The following is a 14431-nucleotide window of genomic DNA, read 5'->3' as shown; positions in this document are numbered from 1 at the left end:
GATTCCCCAAAAAGCTCATCCCCTAGGCACGGGGCATTGGCTAACCGATCTTGATGGTTAACATCAAGTTCGGATACCCGAAGCCAGGCCAGGCGACGCATTGCCACAGACATTGCTGTCGCTCTGGAGGTAAGTTCGAAGGTGTCGGACCTAACCATGAACTTACGAAGTTGAAACAGAGACGACAAGCAATGGTGAAAAGATTGTTGTTTACGTTGAGGAAGGTACTTCTCAAATGAAGCCATGGTGGTAAGGAGATGTTTAAGATAGAAAGAAAAATGAAAAGCATAATTACCAGCTCTGTTAGCCAACATTGCATTTTGGTAGAGCCTCTTACCAAATTTGTCCATGGCTTTACCCTCTCTGCCAGGAGGTACAGAAGCATATACACTAGCTCCTGAGGATTTTTTAAGGGTAGATTCCACCAGAAGAGACTCGTGTGGAAGCTGAGGCTTGTCGAATCCAGGAATGGGAATTACTTTGTATAAAGAATCTAATTTACGTGGAGCACCTGGGATTGTTAAAGGAGTCTCTAGATTCTTGTAGAAAGTCTCCCTCAAGATGTCGTGAAGAGGGAGCTTCAAAAATTCCTTTGGGGGTTGGTCAAAGTCAAGGGCATCTAAAAAGGCTTTAGACTTTTTGGACTCAGCCTCCAAAGGAATAGACAGAGAGTCACACATGTCTTTCAAAAAAGACGAGAAAGATGTAGTGTCATGCCTAGAGGATGGGTCAGGTAAAGCAGAATCCTCCTCATCTGAGGAACATTCACCTTCAGAGAGAAAGGGTTCCTCTGAATCTCCCCACAGATCAGGATCCCTGACATGGGAAGTACGGTCCCGAGACTCTGGGGTAGATGGTTCTAAGTGTCGGGTTTTGCGTACCGATTTACCCTACCTCATCGATATGGAACCAGGGGATGTAATCTGTGGCATCGGTGCCGACGTCTGTACCGACTGATGTTGAGCTCTCGGCTCCGGTGCGAGGACTGGCATCGATACCGATGAGGTCGAGTGAAGCGGTACCGAAACAGTGGATGCAGACAGCACAGGCTGTTCCACTATCGGTACCGGCGGCTCAGTGCGGACCGGCACCGGAAGGTTCGGTGCCAAGATAGCTGGAAGGAGATGTTGCAATTGCTCCTTGAGCTGCACTTGGAGGATGGCCGCAATGCGATCATCCAGGGATGGCACCGGTACCGCCTTTTTCTTTTGTGGTACCAGCGGTGCCGCTCGACGTCCCGGAGATAAGGAGCCCGATGTCGAGGGACTCACCTCAATAGGGGCGGAGCGCTTCCGCTGGCGCCTCACAGTCGGCAGGATTGGGTTCGCTGCACTCGAGACCGGAGGACGGTCTAGCGGGGAAGGCTTCTTAGCCGGCTTACCTGAATGCTGGGACGCCGGTGCGGAGTTGCGCGGTGTCGAAGAGGAAGGTGTCGACTGAGCAGGTGCCGAAGCCGGTGTCGATGGAACGGGGTCGGACATCTCGGCACCGAACAGTAATCGCTGTTGTATCTGGCGATTTTTTAGGGTACGTTTTTTTAAGGTAGCACAGCGGGTGCAGGTGGAAGCCTGATGCTCAGGACCCAAACACTGTAGGCACCAGTTGTGTGGGTCCGTGAGAGATATAGGCCTAGCACACCGCTGGCACTTTTTAAACCCTGGCTGAGGGGGCATGAAAGTAAAAACGGCTTCAGCCAAATCGAAGGCCGAGGCCTCGATGGTGGCAGAAGGCCCCGCCGGGGAAAAACTAAAAATGAAGAAAAAAAATAAAAAATAAAAGTTTTTTTTTTTTTTTTACAAAAATGAATCAAAAGAAAAAAGGCAATAGAGCCAAAAAGGTTTACGCGAGCGGGAAGGCAAGTAGAAAAAATTTCAACAGCCGTAGAAAAACGCGTCTTCTTAGCTCCGCGGAAACTAAGAAACTGGGGACCGCGCGCCTCTGTCGGGCGGGAAGGCACTCGCATGTGCGCGGTGCGGCCTACCAAAACTTTCCAAGTTCTTAGAGTGCAATCACTCTAAAATTGTCCGTACCGGGGCTCCGTCGGTGCCGTCACCCATCAGTCAAGAATATGCTGCCTGCTTGTCCTGGGATAACAGAGTTGCATTAAATATTTTAACATGCTTTAAAAATGTTAATGCAAGTTAACACAGGTCTTCCTTCTTCGCCCACAACATTCCCCTACCTCCTCAATCCACCTCCCGCTCGCTACTACAGTGGTCCGGGTATCTCTCTCGAGTCTCTCTGCTCTCCGAATTTCCATACACTGCCGGCAGTGCCAGCAATTAAGGCAGAACAATGCTGGCCAGCTAGCAGGCTCTAGAGTTTCTCTCTCTCTCTAGCGTGTCCTGCGGAAACAGGAAATTATATCAGCTGATATAATTTACTGTTCCTGTGTAACTGAGATTCACTTTAGAAAGAGACTCTGGAGCCAGCCAACAGTGCTCTGCCAGTAAAGTATAGAGGGACCTGAGAGAGATACCACACTGCAGGGAGGATGGTGGGAAGCAGAAGAGAGATACCAGAGCACAGCGGGGAGGGAGAGAGAGAAGGAAGATTAAGGAACACAGGAAGATTTGCAAAAGGAGAGGAAGAGAGAACGTGGACATGGGGGGAGGGGGGAGAAAGGGTTCAGAAGCACAGGAAGAATTACTGGGAGAAAGAGGGATAGATAAAGAGATGCAGATGGGGGGATGTTTGAGAGGGCCAGATGCTGGAAATAGAGAATGGAAAAAAAAGGGAGATGGTTAAAGAGGGGGGAAAAAGAGAAATGGTGATCACAGAGTCATGGGGAGAGGGGGTGGGGAGGGAAGAGAGAATGCCTATGGAAGGGAAGGGAGGAGATGATGATGCCCATGAATGGAAGGAAAAGAAGAGACAAACTAGACAGATTTAAAAAGAACGAAGAAAATAGGAAAGTTGATTGTGAAAAATGGATATATGGCAGGAAATAAAGAGGAGAAAAAAAAATGACAACTAATCAGGAGGCCCTGGAAATAAAAGTTCAGAGTACAGGGAAGCAGAACCAGAGATGTGGAAAAAGATGATTGGAAACAAAATCATAAATGATTTTAGTTTAGTAAAGGAGATAATGGGATTTGATATAATGCATTTCTGTGGGACAATCGAATTGAAATGTGTCAGTTTTAAGAATTTACATCTGCTATCTATATATTGCCTCTGTCAGGGTACATGAGCTTGTTGTGCCACTGGACCTTGTGTGCATCTGAGAAGCTGAAAGCTATGCCATCAGTAGTTTTACTACCAGCAGGGTCTCCCAAGGTGGAAAGGTTTCAAAAGAGATGTCAGACTAACGATATACCATTTGATGCAATAATGGCGACAATATCGAATTTATACTGTGCAGAAAGGCCCAGCAATCTACTTCTGTATTTTGCCAAAAAACCGATGATGATGAAATAAAGAATCATAGAAACATAGAAGATGACAGCAAATAAGGGCCATAGCCCATCAGGTCTGCCCACTCTACTGACCCACCCCCAAGTCTACTATCTTAGGGATCCTACTCCTGGTGACAGGTTCCCTTGGCTTAACCCTCTAAGGGATCCCACATGGGCATCCCATTTGCTCTTAAATTCTTGCACGCTGTTTGCCTCGATCACCTGCTGGAAGATGGTCCCTAGGTCGGAAGGTGCTCACCATGATTGTTGCTGTCATCAGCGTTTCACCGCATCTAGATAGGTAGAACCAGTGTTCACCATGCTACTAGGGAAGAGTTGATGGTCATCCAGAGTGTATGCTTGTTGTTTATGAAGCAGTTGCATTAAAGCAAACAGGTCGTTCAGCTGCTGATATTGCTGAACAGAAAAGGGTGATCAGAAGCTGTAATAGGCACATGGAATGTACGAAGCATGAATTAAGGAAAATTGGAAATTATTAAAGATCAAATGGGAAAAGTTAAAATCGATCTGATAGGTATTAGTGAACTTAAATGGAGAGAACAGGGCCACTTTCAATCGAATGAGCTTTGGATTTGTTACTCGGGTTATGAAACACATAGGAAAAACAGCATTGCATTCATGCTTAACAATAAGCTCATGCTTAACAATAAGCTTTCAAAGATGGTGTTAAAGCATAATGTTATCAGTGATAGAGTTATGTCAATCCATCTACAGGGAAAGTCGATTAATGTCACCTTGATTCAGGTATATGATCCAATGACAGACACAGAAGATGAGGATGTAAAATTGTTCTACGAATAACTTCAAAATGCAATAGATCAAATGTCAAAACAAGATCTATTGGTTGTTATTAGGGATTTTAATGCAAAAGTAGGATGTAAATCTAAAGATACAGTGGTTGGAAAGTATGGTAAAGGAGAAGGAAATGATGCAGGTAATAATTTAGTACAGTGTTTTAAAACTAATCGATTATGAGTATGTATTTTCAACATCATAGACGTCACTAGTACACAAGGACCTCTCCAAATGGCATGTATAAAAATCAAATGTATTTGTATTAGTTGGAGATGAAAAAAAATCTGCAATTTTGATGACACGGACTAAACCAGGAGAAGACTATGGAAGTGACCACAAGCTTTTGACATTTAAGATCAAGGTAAAACTCAGTAAGAAGATCGCTCATGCCTTCCAAAATATGACACTGAGAATATTCCAGAAGACTATTGAATAAAACTAAATAATAAATTTGCTGTTCTTCATATAGGAGATAGAGAACCTGAAGAGTTATGGAATGCCATCAAAACCGTAATTAGTGATGAAGCTAAAAAAAAACAACAAACCACTTCAGAGTAGAAAGCAAGCCAAAAAATTGCCTTGGATCTTGGAAGAAATTAGAAAAGTAGTAGAACAAATAAGCAAGCAAAACTTTCTGGTGATAAAGTATTACAACCAAGCTTTTCAATGTCAAGTTTGGCAAGACGAGGAAACATATTTTCAGGATATATGTCAGAAAATTGAATCGGAGCATGTGTATGAAAAAATCAGATTAGCTTATCAGGATATTAAGAGATTGAGACAGAAATTTCAGCCTTGATTGGGGATAATTAAAGATGCCAATGGAATAATAGTAAATAACCCAAAGGCATTAAAAAGAGATAGAAAGAATATACAGAAAATCGATACAAAAAAAAAAAAGCAATGTACATAGAAAACACTAGGGAAATTGAATTGGATAGACAGGGTTGGGAACCACTGCACTAGACCACCAGGTAAGGCTTAAGGGGAGGCTTACAGAGCTAAAAATAGCCGTGGGAAGCTGAGGATAAGGGCAGAACCGGCCTGAATATTATTTGCAGTTTTTCCATATTCGCGGGCCAGCTCTGCCCCTAACCCCCCCCCCCCAGAATACGGAGGGGGAAGTGTACTCACGTGCTTCTTAGCTCACCAGAAGGCAAAGGGAGAAGCTTGTGCTGCTGCGTACAATGGATGCCGGCACCCAGGTTCGGGGTCTTTTTTTTTTTTTTTTATGGGAAAGGAACCTCCGACCCACTCAGCCTTCTCTGTAATGGTAGGGAGGGTGGGGAAGAGATCTGGGTGGGCCCAGGTGTTTCCCCTAAAGTTGGCCCAGTCCGGCTAACACCTCAAGGCTCAACTGAAGCCGCAGCAACAGGAGCAACTAGACTTCCGTCCTCAGGAACAGCAACCAGGAACTAGAATGATAGCAACCATCCATCCTGCTAGAGATAGAGCATACTGATTGGCAAGAGGGAGTTCCATCCAGTTATAATCCTGAAAATCAGGGCTCTATCTCCACCTGCTGGTAGGTATGTGCTATCCCACTAGTCTCTGGATTCATCTGCTGCCGGCGCTAAGGAAATAAGGATTAGTTTTTAATTAAGTAGCTTGAGGCTGTATATTCAGGCAAAGTTTACATTTTTGGTAAATAAATTCCATTAATCCATTCATATCACAAACAATTTTTCTATCTAGAAAATATTATCACAGATGCTTGGTTTTTTATTTCTCAAAACTGTGAATATGTGTCTGCAGAGATAACATGTGCCAAGTATGTTGAATTTAGGAGTGAATATGTGGAACAACTTGTAAATTTCATGGCTCCATGTCATTCCCTTCTTGGTTGGGCTGAGAACTTTTCAGCACCTTCTCATTATATGAATTCTCAAGATAGACTTCTAGTCAAAACAAGAAAGGTGATCAGTACTTATTTGCCCATCATTCCAGAAATGACTAGAGTTTATGATAGAAAGAACCAAGCAAATCAACATGTATTCTAAAGATATTATACAAACATAAATAAATAAAATATCACCAAGTATTAAATCAGTGCAGACATACACTGATCACAATTCTTAGGCTACATATTAGGTTTAATTTAAGATAAAAACACTTACTTTTAATTCATGGTAATCTATTGCTTTATCTTTATCTGAATCAAATAATTCAAAAGCATCTTTAATTTCTTGTTTCTGTTCCTGTGATAACTCTCTTCTTTTCTTCTTCTTCGTTTTGTCTATTGTAAGCTCATTCCTGTCAACAGAGAAAGTAAATATATATATAATAATAATAACTTTATTTTTCTATACCGCCATAGTCAGGTGACTTCTAGGCGGTTCACATTGAAAGAAGGCTGGACATTCAGCGAATAACAAAAAGTCTTAATACAATACAATAAGTCTAAATACAATACAATAAGTCTAAATGGAAAACTTACATACTAATTGGAGTTCTATGGGTAAAGAATACATGAAAGGAGTTTCTTGAGAGAAAGAAAAGGCGTTTACAGAGGGGGGGAATCCTAGTGAGGGAGAGGACAGTTTTAGTCAATGACTTTGGCGAATAGGGCGGTTTTAATTGATTTCCGGAATGCACTGTAAGTCAGATTGGGTTCATTTATGTAGTTTTTCAGCCAGACTTGCTGTCTGTTCGCTTGGAACTTAAAGGTTCTATCCAGGAATGATTTGTATCTACAGCTTGTGATCTTTGGGTATGCAAAGATGTTTTTGTTTCTGGTTGTTCGTGTGGGGTTGTGTAGGATGAAGTGAGTTTGCAGGTATGAAGGTGCTAGTCACCAGACTTGTTTGAAACAGGTGCAAGCAAATTTGAATAGTATTCGCGCTTCTATTGGTAGCCAATGCAGTTTTTTATAGTAGGGACTAATGTGGTCATTTTTTTTTTCTTAGTCCAAAGATTAGGCGAACGGCGGTGTTTTGTACTAATCTCAAGTTTTTTTACTGTTTTTTGTGGGATACCTAGGTAGATGATGTTGCAGTAGTCAAGAATAGATAGGATCAGCGCCTGCACCAGCAACCTGAAGGATGTTGGGTCGAAGTATTTATTTTTATATATATATATATATATATATGCATATATCATCAACAAAGTTTATTTTGTACTATTATAAACCTATAAAATAAAAATCATCAATTTTAAATAAGAGAAGTAAACAAATTAAAGGAGCAAGTATGCTTTACCTGATAATTTTCTTTTCTGTCGGCAGCAAAATGGCTCTGCACAAATCAGGTGGAGGTAGAGAAAATATTGAGTTCTACCTGTGATATCACTGGATAAGCTGTGGTACCCCTTTGAAGATTCTAGTATGGGTAGACTAGATGGGCCATTTGACCTTTATCTGCCGCCATGTTTCTATGTATCTGCCCACTCAGAAGGACCCCTCAGAATGCACCCATGCCTCATCAACTACTACTATTTCTACTACTAATAATAATAATCATTTGTATAGCGCTACTAGACATACGCAGCACTGTACATAAAAACACAGTAAAAGATAGTCTCTGCTCAAAAGAGCATACAATCTAGTCAAAACAGACAAATTGGACAAGAAGGTGCATCAATACATAGTGCTCAGGTGAGGGAATTACAGAGGGAATGATAAGACAGAAGAAGAAGGGGGGGTGGAGTTTGGAATTGAAAGCATTGTCAAAAGAAGTGGGCTTTGAGTCTGGATTTGAATACTGCCAGAGATGGAGACTGACTATCGAGTCAGGCAGTTTGTTCCAGGTATATAATGCAGCAAAGTAGAAGGGTTGGAGTTGGGGGTAGAGAAGGGTACAGATAAGAGAGACTTCTTCAATGAGCAGAGTGCCCGGGAGGTAGGGGGTGAGTGTGGGGAGAGATGGGAGAGAAGAGATACTGAGTAGCTGTGGAGCGAATACACTCATAGGTAAGTAAGAGGAGTTTGAAATGTACAAGTACAGTATGTGGAAACGGATAAGGAAACAATGAAGTGACTGCTGGACAGAGATAATGTGGGCATAGCAACATTGGTGGAATATGAGGCATGAAGCAGTTTTGAATAGACTGAAGGGGAGAGAGATGTTTTAGTGGAAGGCCAGTGAGAAGCAGGTTGCAGTAGTCTAGGCGAGAGGTGATGAGCGAATGGATGAGGGTCTTGGCAGTGCGCTCAGAAAGGAAGGGTCTGATTTTAGAAATACAGTGGAACCTCGGTTTGTGAGTAACCCAGTTTGCGAGTGTTTTGCAAGACGAGCAAAAACTCAGCAAACTTTTGCCTCGCAAACCAAGCATGTTCTGGTGTACGAGCACCTCCCCCCCGCTCTAACCGGCATCGCACCCCCCCAAACCGGCATCGCAACCCCCCCCCCCCCGCGCGAACGCTCCCTTGTGAGAACCGCAAAGCACCCCCGTGCTGAAAGCGGCATCCGCCCGCCCTTCCTCCCATGCACGATCCTTACCCCTTCTGCTCGTTGTAAGGGTGAATGCGAGCTCCCGCCTCTTGCCTGGGCTGGGCATTGAGCATCTGCGCAGGCTCTCGTTCTCTCGGAGAGAACGAGATCTCCGAGAGAACGAGAGCCAGAAGGCCTTGAGCATGCGCAGATGCTCAAGGCCCAGTCCAGGCAAGAGGTGGGAGCTCGCATTCACCCTTACAACGAGCAGAAGGGGTAAGGACCATGCTTGGGAGGAAGGGCGGGCGGATGCTGCTTTCAGCACGAGGGTGCTTTGCGGTTCTCGCGGGGGGGTTTGCGATGCCGGTTAGAGCGGGGGGAGGGGGTGATGGAGCAGCGCCGGTAGCCTCGGGGGGGGGGGGGGGTTGGTGGAACAAATTGTTCAAGTTTCCATTATCTTCTATGGGGATAGTTGCTTTGATATACGAGTGTTTTGGTTTAAGAGCATGCTTCTGGAACAAATTATGCTCTTAAACCAAGGTACCACTGTATTATAAAGAAAGAAACAAAAGGTTTTGGCAGGCTGTTGGATATGTGAAAAGAAGGAAAGAGATGAGTCAAAGATTACCCCAAGGTTGCAAGCCAACGAGACAGGTCGGATGAGAGTATTGTTCACAAAGATAAGAGAACGGGAAAGAGGAGAGATGGGTTTAGGTGGAACAATAAGGATCTAAGTCACTGCAACTATAATGAGCAGTAAGCAAGTAAATCATCACAGAGTGGTACTCGCTACTCTGCATATACCAAGTAAAAGAGAACCTGGCTATGAATCAGGAAAAAAAAAAAATTCTAGCAAATGAGAGAAAACAGAGCATACCCAGGACCCCGAGCCAAAGTTTTCCAAGGGCGGGATTGCAGAATGGTTTTGAAGACTAAAGAAAAGAAAATTATCAGGTAAGAATGTTTCCTTTATACATAGTAGATGAATCCGGAGATGTGTGGGTTATGACCATCTACCAGCAGGTGGAGACAGAGAGCATTAAACAGAGCTCTGTTAAATAAGATGGTAAACCCCTTGGTCACCTTGAGCATAGATTAGAACATTTAACATATGATTCTTAATAGAGCAACAATGTTAGAGCCAGTATACATGGGCAGGTATGTGCCATTATATAGTTCAGGGTAACTTTTAATGTACAATTTTCATTTTGTTTTTAGTGAATACTCCTGAGGAAGCCTTACCAGTGAAACTCAGGTCTGAGTTAGGGAGCAATAAATTTAGCATAAATACATGTATGAGCACCAGAGCACTAACATCACGAATTCCTGCTGAGCCGCTTCAAAAAAGATAAGCAATTTACTATTACTGGGTATACAATTAGTGTACTTAAGGAATCCATGCAAAAGTAATTAACTGAAGGGACTGAGTGATATGATGGTCCCAAACTTATTTTCCAAGCGGCTCTAGTACGGGAGCCAAGGACACTGAACAATTTTTCACATACCAAAGCACATGTGTGAAATGGAGGGTTATTATTTAGTTATATATTTTATATTATTTATTAAATTAGTATTGCTGTGTGACAAAAGCCCATGCTTTATATGAGTGGAGTTTGAAATAACTGCATGACTAATTGAAAAATACTATACTCATAATATATTAAGCTCCTTGGGCAGCCAGTATTTCTCACAGCAAAGCAGGAGGGCAAGCCATGAAAGCAAGTAGATATAGCACACCCTCCAAATGGCTCTGACACAATACATGGACACCAAGCAAACTCAATTAAGTTAAAAGTTCAACACCTACGTAAAAACAAGACAAAAAGGGTGGGACTCTGGATTCATCAATTGTGACTAAAGGAAAGAAAATTATCAGTGAAGACACAGTTTTTCCTTCCTTATAATCAACAGCAGATGAATCCAGAGACATGAGGAATGTAGTAAATTAGTCCTCAGCTGGGTGGGACAGAAAAGGAATACGCACCAAGACACATATGCAAAAAAGGGAACTATGTTCCCAAACCAAAGAGATGGGCAAGAATCATTCAGCGAAATGGAAGTATACTACAAAGTCAGGCTCCAAAAGAGACTGCAGAGAATCCTACAACCAGAGAGGATGAAAGAGGAGACACACACACCACCACTGAAAATGGGCATTAACAGCTCACCACAGCAAGAGATAGTCCACACCAAAAAGGCGGAGCTTCACTCACCAGTATCTCTGAAGCATGGACCCAGAGTTAAAACAGGGTCCCCAACCAGGAAAGATCCCAGATGACAAAGACAAGTGCAGGAGAACCAGACAGGAAACAATCTGCAGCTGTCATACACGTTCAGAGCTGGATGGACTACCACCTCTATTAAAGTAGCAGTGCTGCACTGAATGAAAAGGAGACATCCTCAGAGCAAGCCTAATAAGGAAATGTGTGAAGCTGTCATATGCATTCAGGGCCAGAAGCACTGCTACACCTAGGAAAATGCCCCACAATTCAAAATGGAGGAACCCAGATGGACTATCACCTCCATTAAAGAAGCAATGCTGCACTATACGAAAAGACATCCTCAGAGCTAGCCTGATAAGGAAATGTGTGAAACTATCATATTTCAGGGCCAGAAGACCTACTACGGCTAGGAAAGGAGCAGTGCTCCACAATTTGACATGGAGGAACCCAGAGAACAGCTAGAGACAACCTACAGTGGAAGAAGGGAATCCACCTCCTGCACATAGAAACATAGAAACATAAAAACATAGAAGATGATGGCAGAAAAGGGCTATAGCCCATCAAGTCTGCCCACCCTACTGACACATGAAACTCATTCCGTGCTCCGAGGAGAAGATGAGTAAAGGAACAGTCAAATCTCAACCCCGGAGAGGAATCTATCCCCTAGGCCGAGATGGATCCAACCAACCTGGCTGGAATCTGCAGAGCAGCAAGGATGGTGTGTTTCAAACTGCACTACTGTTAGAGACAGAACTATATGCATCCCATCCAGAAATGAAACAATGTGTGTCAAAAACACAGATGGAATAAAGTTTCCCTCACTGAAGAGAAGAGGAAAGGCATTCCACAATCAAAGATGGAGGCCTTAGCCTCACTTTCAGAGATAAAGCAATAGACTCTGCAGGTAGTGATGAAACAAGGTGCTCTCCCATCATCGATGGAGCTGTGTTCTGCACTCAGATAGTGACCCGTGCCCCGCAAACAAAACAGATGTGAAAAGAATAAACTTAGGAAGAGATGCACTCTATGTTTACCAACAGAGCTGTGTCATCTTAACCAAGGAGCATGACAGTCCAACACTGAAAGATGGTGCCTGCCATATAGACAGATGAAGTGTGCTTGACACTCAAGAGATGGGGCTGCGTTGGACAATCAGGTGTGCACTCCATATGCAGTGATGGAGTTGCGCCTTACAGAGATGGAAGAGTGCTGTACTTGCAGTGAGGAAACTATATCTGACAAGAGATGAAGCATACTCTACATTCAGTGATAGAGCTCCACATCCATAGATGGAGCTGCACATGACCAACATATGGCGACACACTCTATATTCTAGCTATTCATTCCACATTCAGAGATTGTGAATGAAGCACTTTCTCCAGCAATGCAACTGCGCTCAACATTCAGAGATGGAGCTGTGCTAGACAGACAGAGGTGTGATCTACAATCTGAGACAAAGGAATGTCCAACACAAAGGAATCCAACAAAAACTGCAGTATCACCAGCCAAAGCAAAAGCAAAAAACAAACTGCAGACTCCTATGTACCAGATGCAGACAATGTTTATTATACCAAATATTTTATGCAGTTGAAAATACCACCTTATAACAAACCAAGGGACCTGACACAGTCCGTGTTTCAGAAAACACTCCTTCCTCAGAGGTCCATGGTTGCTGAGGTATAAAGTAAACCGCAATAAAAGGTATAAAACAGCCATCTGTATGGTATCCTTCTCCACTTAGAGTGTGCGACGCAAACTAGTAAAATAAAAGCAAAAATGCTGCGAAAAACTTGCTGATGATAAAGGGGCAGTCTGAAAGTGTGGAACACTGTGATTGGATGAAAACAGCAGAAACACTGCAGATAACAGCAAGATATGCTAGCTAGAAGCAGAGAGCATATCTTGCAGTTATCTGCGGCAGCAGCAAAAAGGGCAAACAGAATGCTAGGAATGATAAAGAAGGGGATCACGAACAGATCAGAGGTTATCATGCCGCTATACCGGGCCATGGTACGCCCTCACCTGGAGTACTGCATCCAGCACCGGTCTCCGTGCATGAAGAAGGACACGGTACTACTCGAAAGGGTCCAGAGAAGAGCGACTAAGATGGTTAAGGGGCTGGAGGAGCTGCCGTACAGCGAAAGATTAGAGAAACTAGGCCTCTTCTCCCTCAAACAGAGGAGATTGAGAGGGGACATGATCGAAACATTCAAGGTACTGAAGGGGATAGACTTAGTAGATAAGGACAGGTTGTTCACCCTCTCCAAGATAGGGAGAACAAGAGGGCACTCTCTAAAGTTGAAAGGGGATAGATTCCGTACAAACGTAAGGAAGTTCTTCTTCAACCAGAGAGTGGTAGAAAGCTGGAACGCTCTTCCAGAGGGAAAACACCCTCCAAGGATTCAAGACAAAGTTAGACAAGTTTCTGCTGAACAGGAACGTGCGCTGGTGGGGCTAGTCTCAGTTAGGGTGCTGGTCTTGGACCAGAGGGCCGCCATGTGAGCGGACTGTTAGGCATGATGGACCACTGGTCTGACTCAGCAGTGGCAATTCTTATGTTCTCTTCACAAAACCACAGCACTTATACTTGGCTAACCAGGAGGCCTTTCCCCCGATGTCAGAAGGAAGGCTTCCGGGTCAGCCATGGACCACATGTAGGAACCACAACAGCGGCTTTGTGAAGAGAAATGTGGCTGGGAGGAGGGAGCCGGCCAGAGAAGGTAAACACCCATGGGAGGGAGGCACAAATTTGGGGCACAGAGGGAGGGAAGGATGACGAGGGGCGCATTGGGACATAGAAGGGAGGAAGAGGAGAACTTGGTATAGGAAGGGAGAAGCAAACCCTGGTTCATAAGTACAAGCCCGACATAAGTCAGACGTTCTTAACCCGGGGACTGCCTGTATAGCCAATCTTCTCTCCAAATCATATGCCACAATCATATACCTAAATGAACACAAACCAAGTTATATGTGTCATATGTCACAATCATATACCTAAATGAACACAAACCAAGTATCTGTGTCATGAACCCTAATGAAGTAATGTAATCCTTGGATATGACCAGGCTCTTCTAATCACATTGAACTCCTTCTGGGGCATATTAGCTATCCTTAAATACCAATGTAATGTAATGTAACCTCTAGGAACTCATTTTACTATTAGTGCACATTTTCTGTTTCAGGACCCATTATATTCCTATGGACACTAGTGCAGTGGTTCCCAACCCTGTCCTGGAGGACCACTAGGCCAGTCGGGTTTTCAGGATAGCCCTAATGAATATGTATGGAGCAAATTTGCATACCTGGCACCTCCATTATATGCTGATTTATCTCATGCATATTCATTAGGGCTATCCTGAAAACCCGACTGGCCTTGTGGTCCTCCAGGACAGGGTTGGGAACCCCTGCACTAGTAGATAGCACAAGCTAACCATTAATAAATGATCCCCCTCAGTGTCACTGTTAGCCACCTTTCTCTAAATATCAACTATCACCTCTGTAGTGTACCCAAACTAACGGAAAACTTGAACTCTTCTACTACAAAACCTACAGGGAGGTGGTCAGCTCAAATAATCTCAATTTAATTTGTCCTCAAGTACAGTAGCTAACAAAACACTTCAAAAGCAAA

General features: G+C 43.6%; 1 protein-coding gene across 1 annotated transcript in view; it reads right to left on the bottom strand.

The window, feature by feature from the left end:
- Positions 1 to 14431, bottom strand: part of CETN3 (centrin 3) — a 57943-nt gene that overhangs the window by 42783 nt on the left and 729 nt on the right. The window contains exon 2 of the mRNA XM_033920461.1: positions 6332 to 6467. Coding sequence (XP_033776352.1) covers positions 6332 to 6467 — 136 coding nt within the window. The remainder of the gene's footprint in view (positions 1 to 6331; positions 6468 to 14431) is intronic.

This window comes from Geotrypetes seraphini, chromosome 1, assembly GCF_902459505.1.
Source record: "Geotrypetes seraphini chromosome 1, aGeoSer1.1, whole genome shotgun sequence".
In the NCBI taxonomy this organism is placed as follows: Eukaryota; Metazoa; Chordata; class Amphibia; order Gymnophiona; family Dermophiidae; genus Geotrypetes; species Geotrypetes seraphini.
The sequence above is the reverse complement of the archived record's forward strand: the minus strand, read 5'-3'. Positions and strand labels throughout refer to the sequence as shown.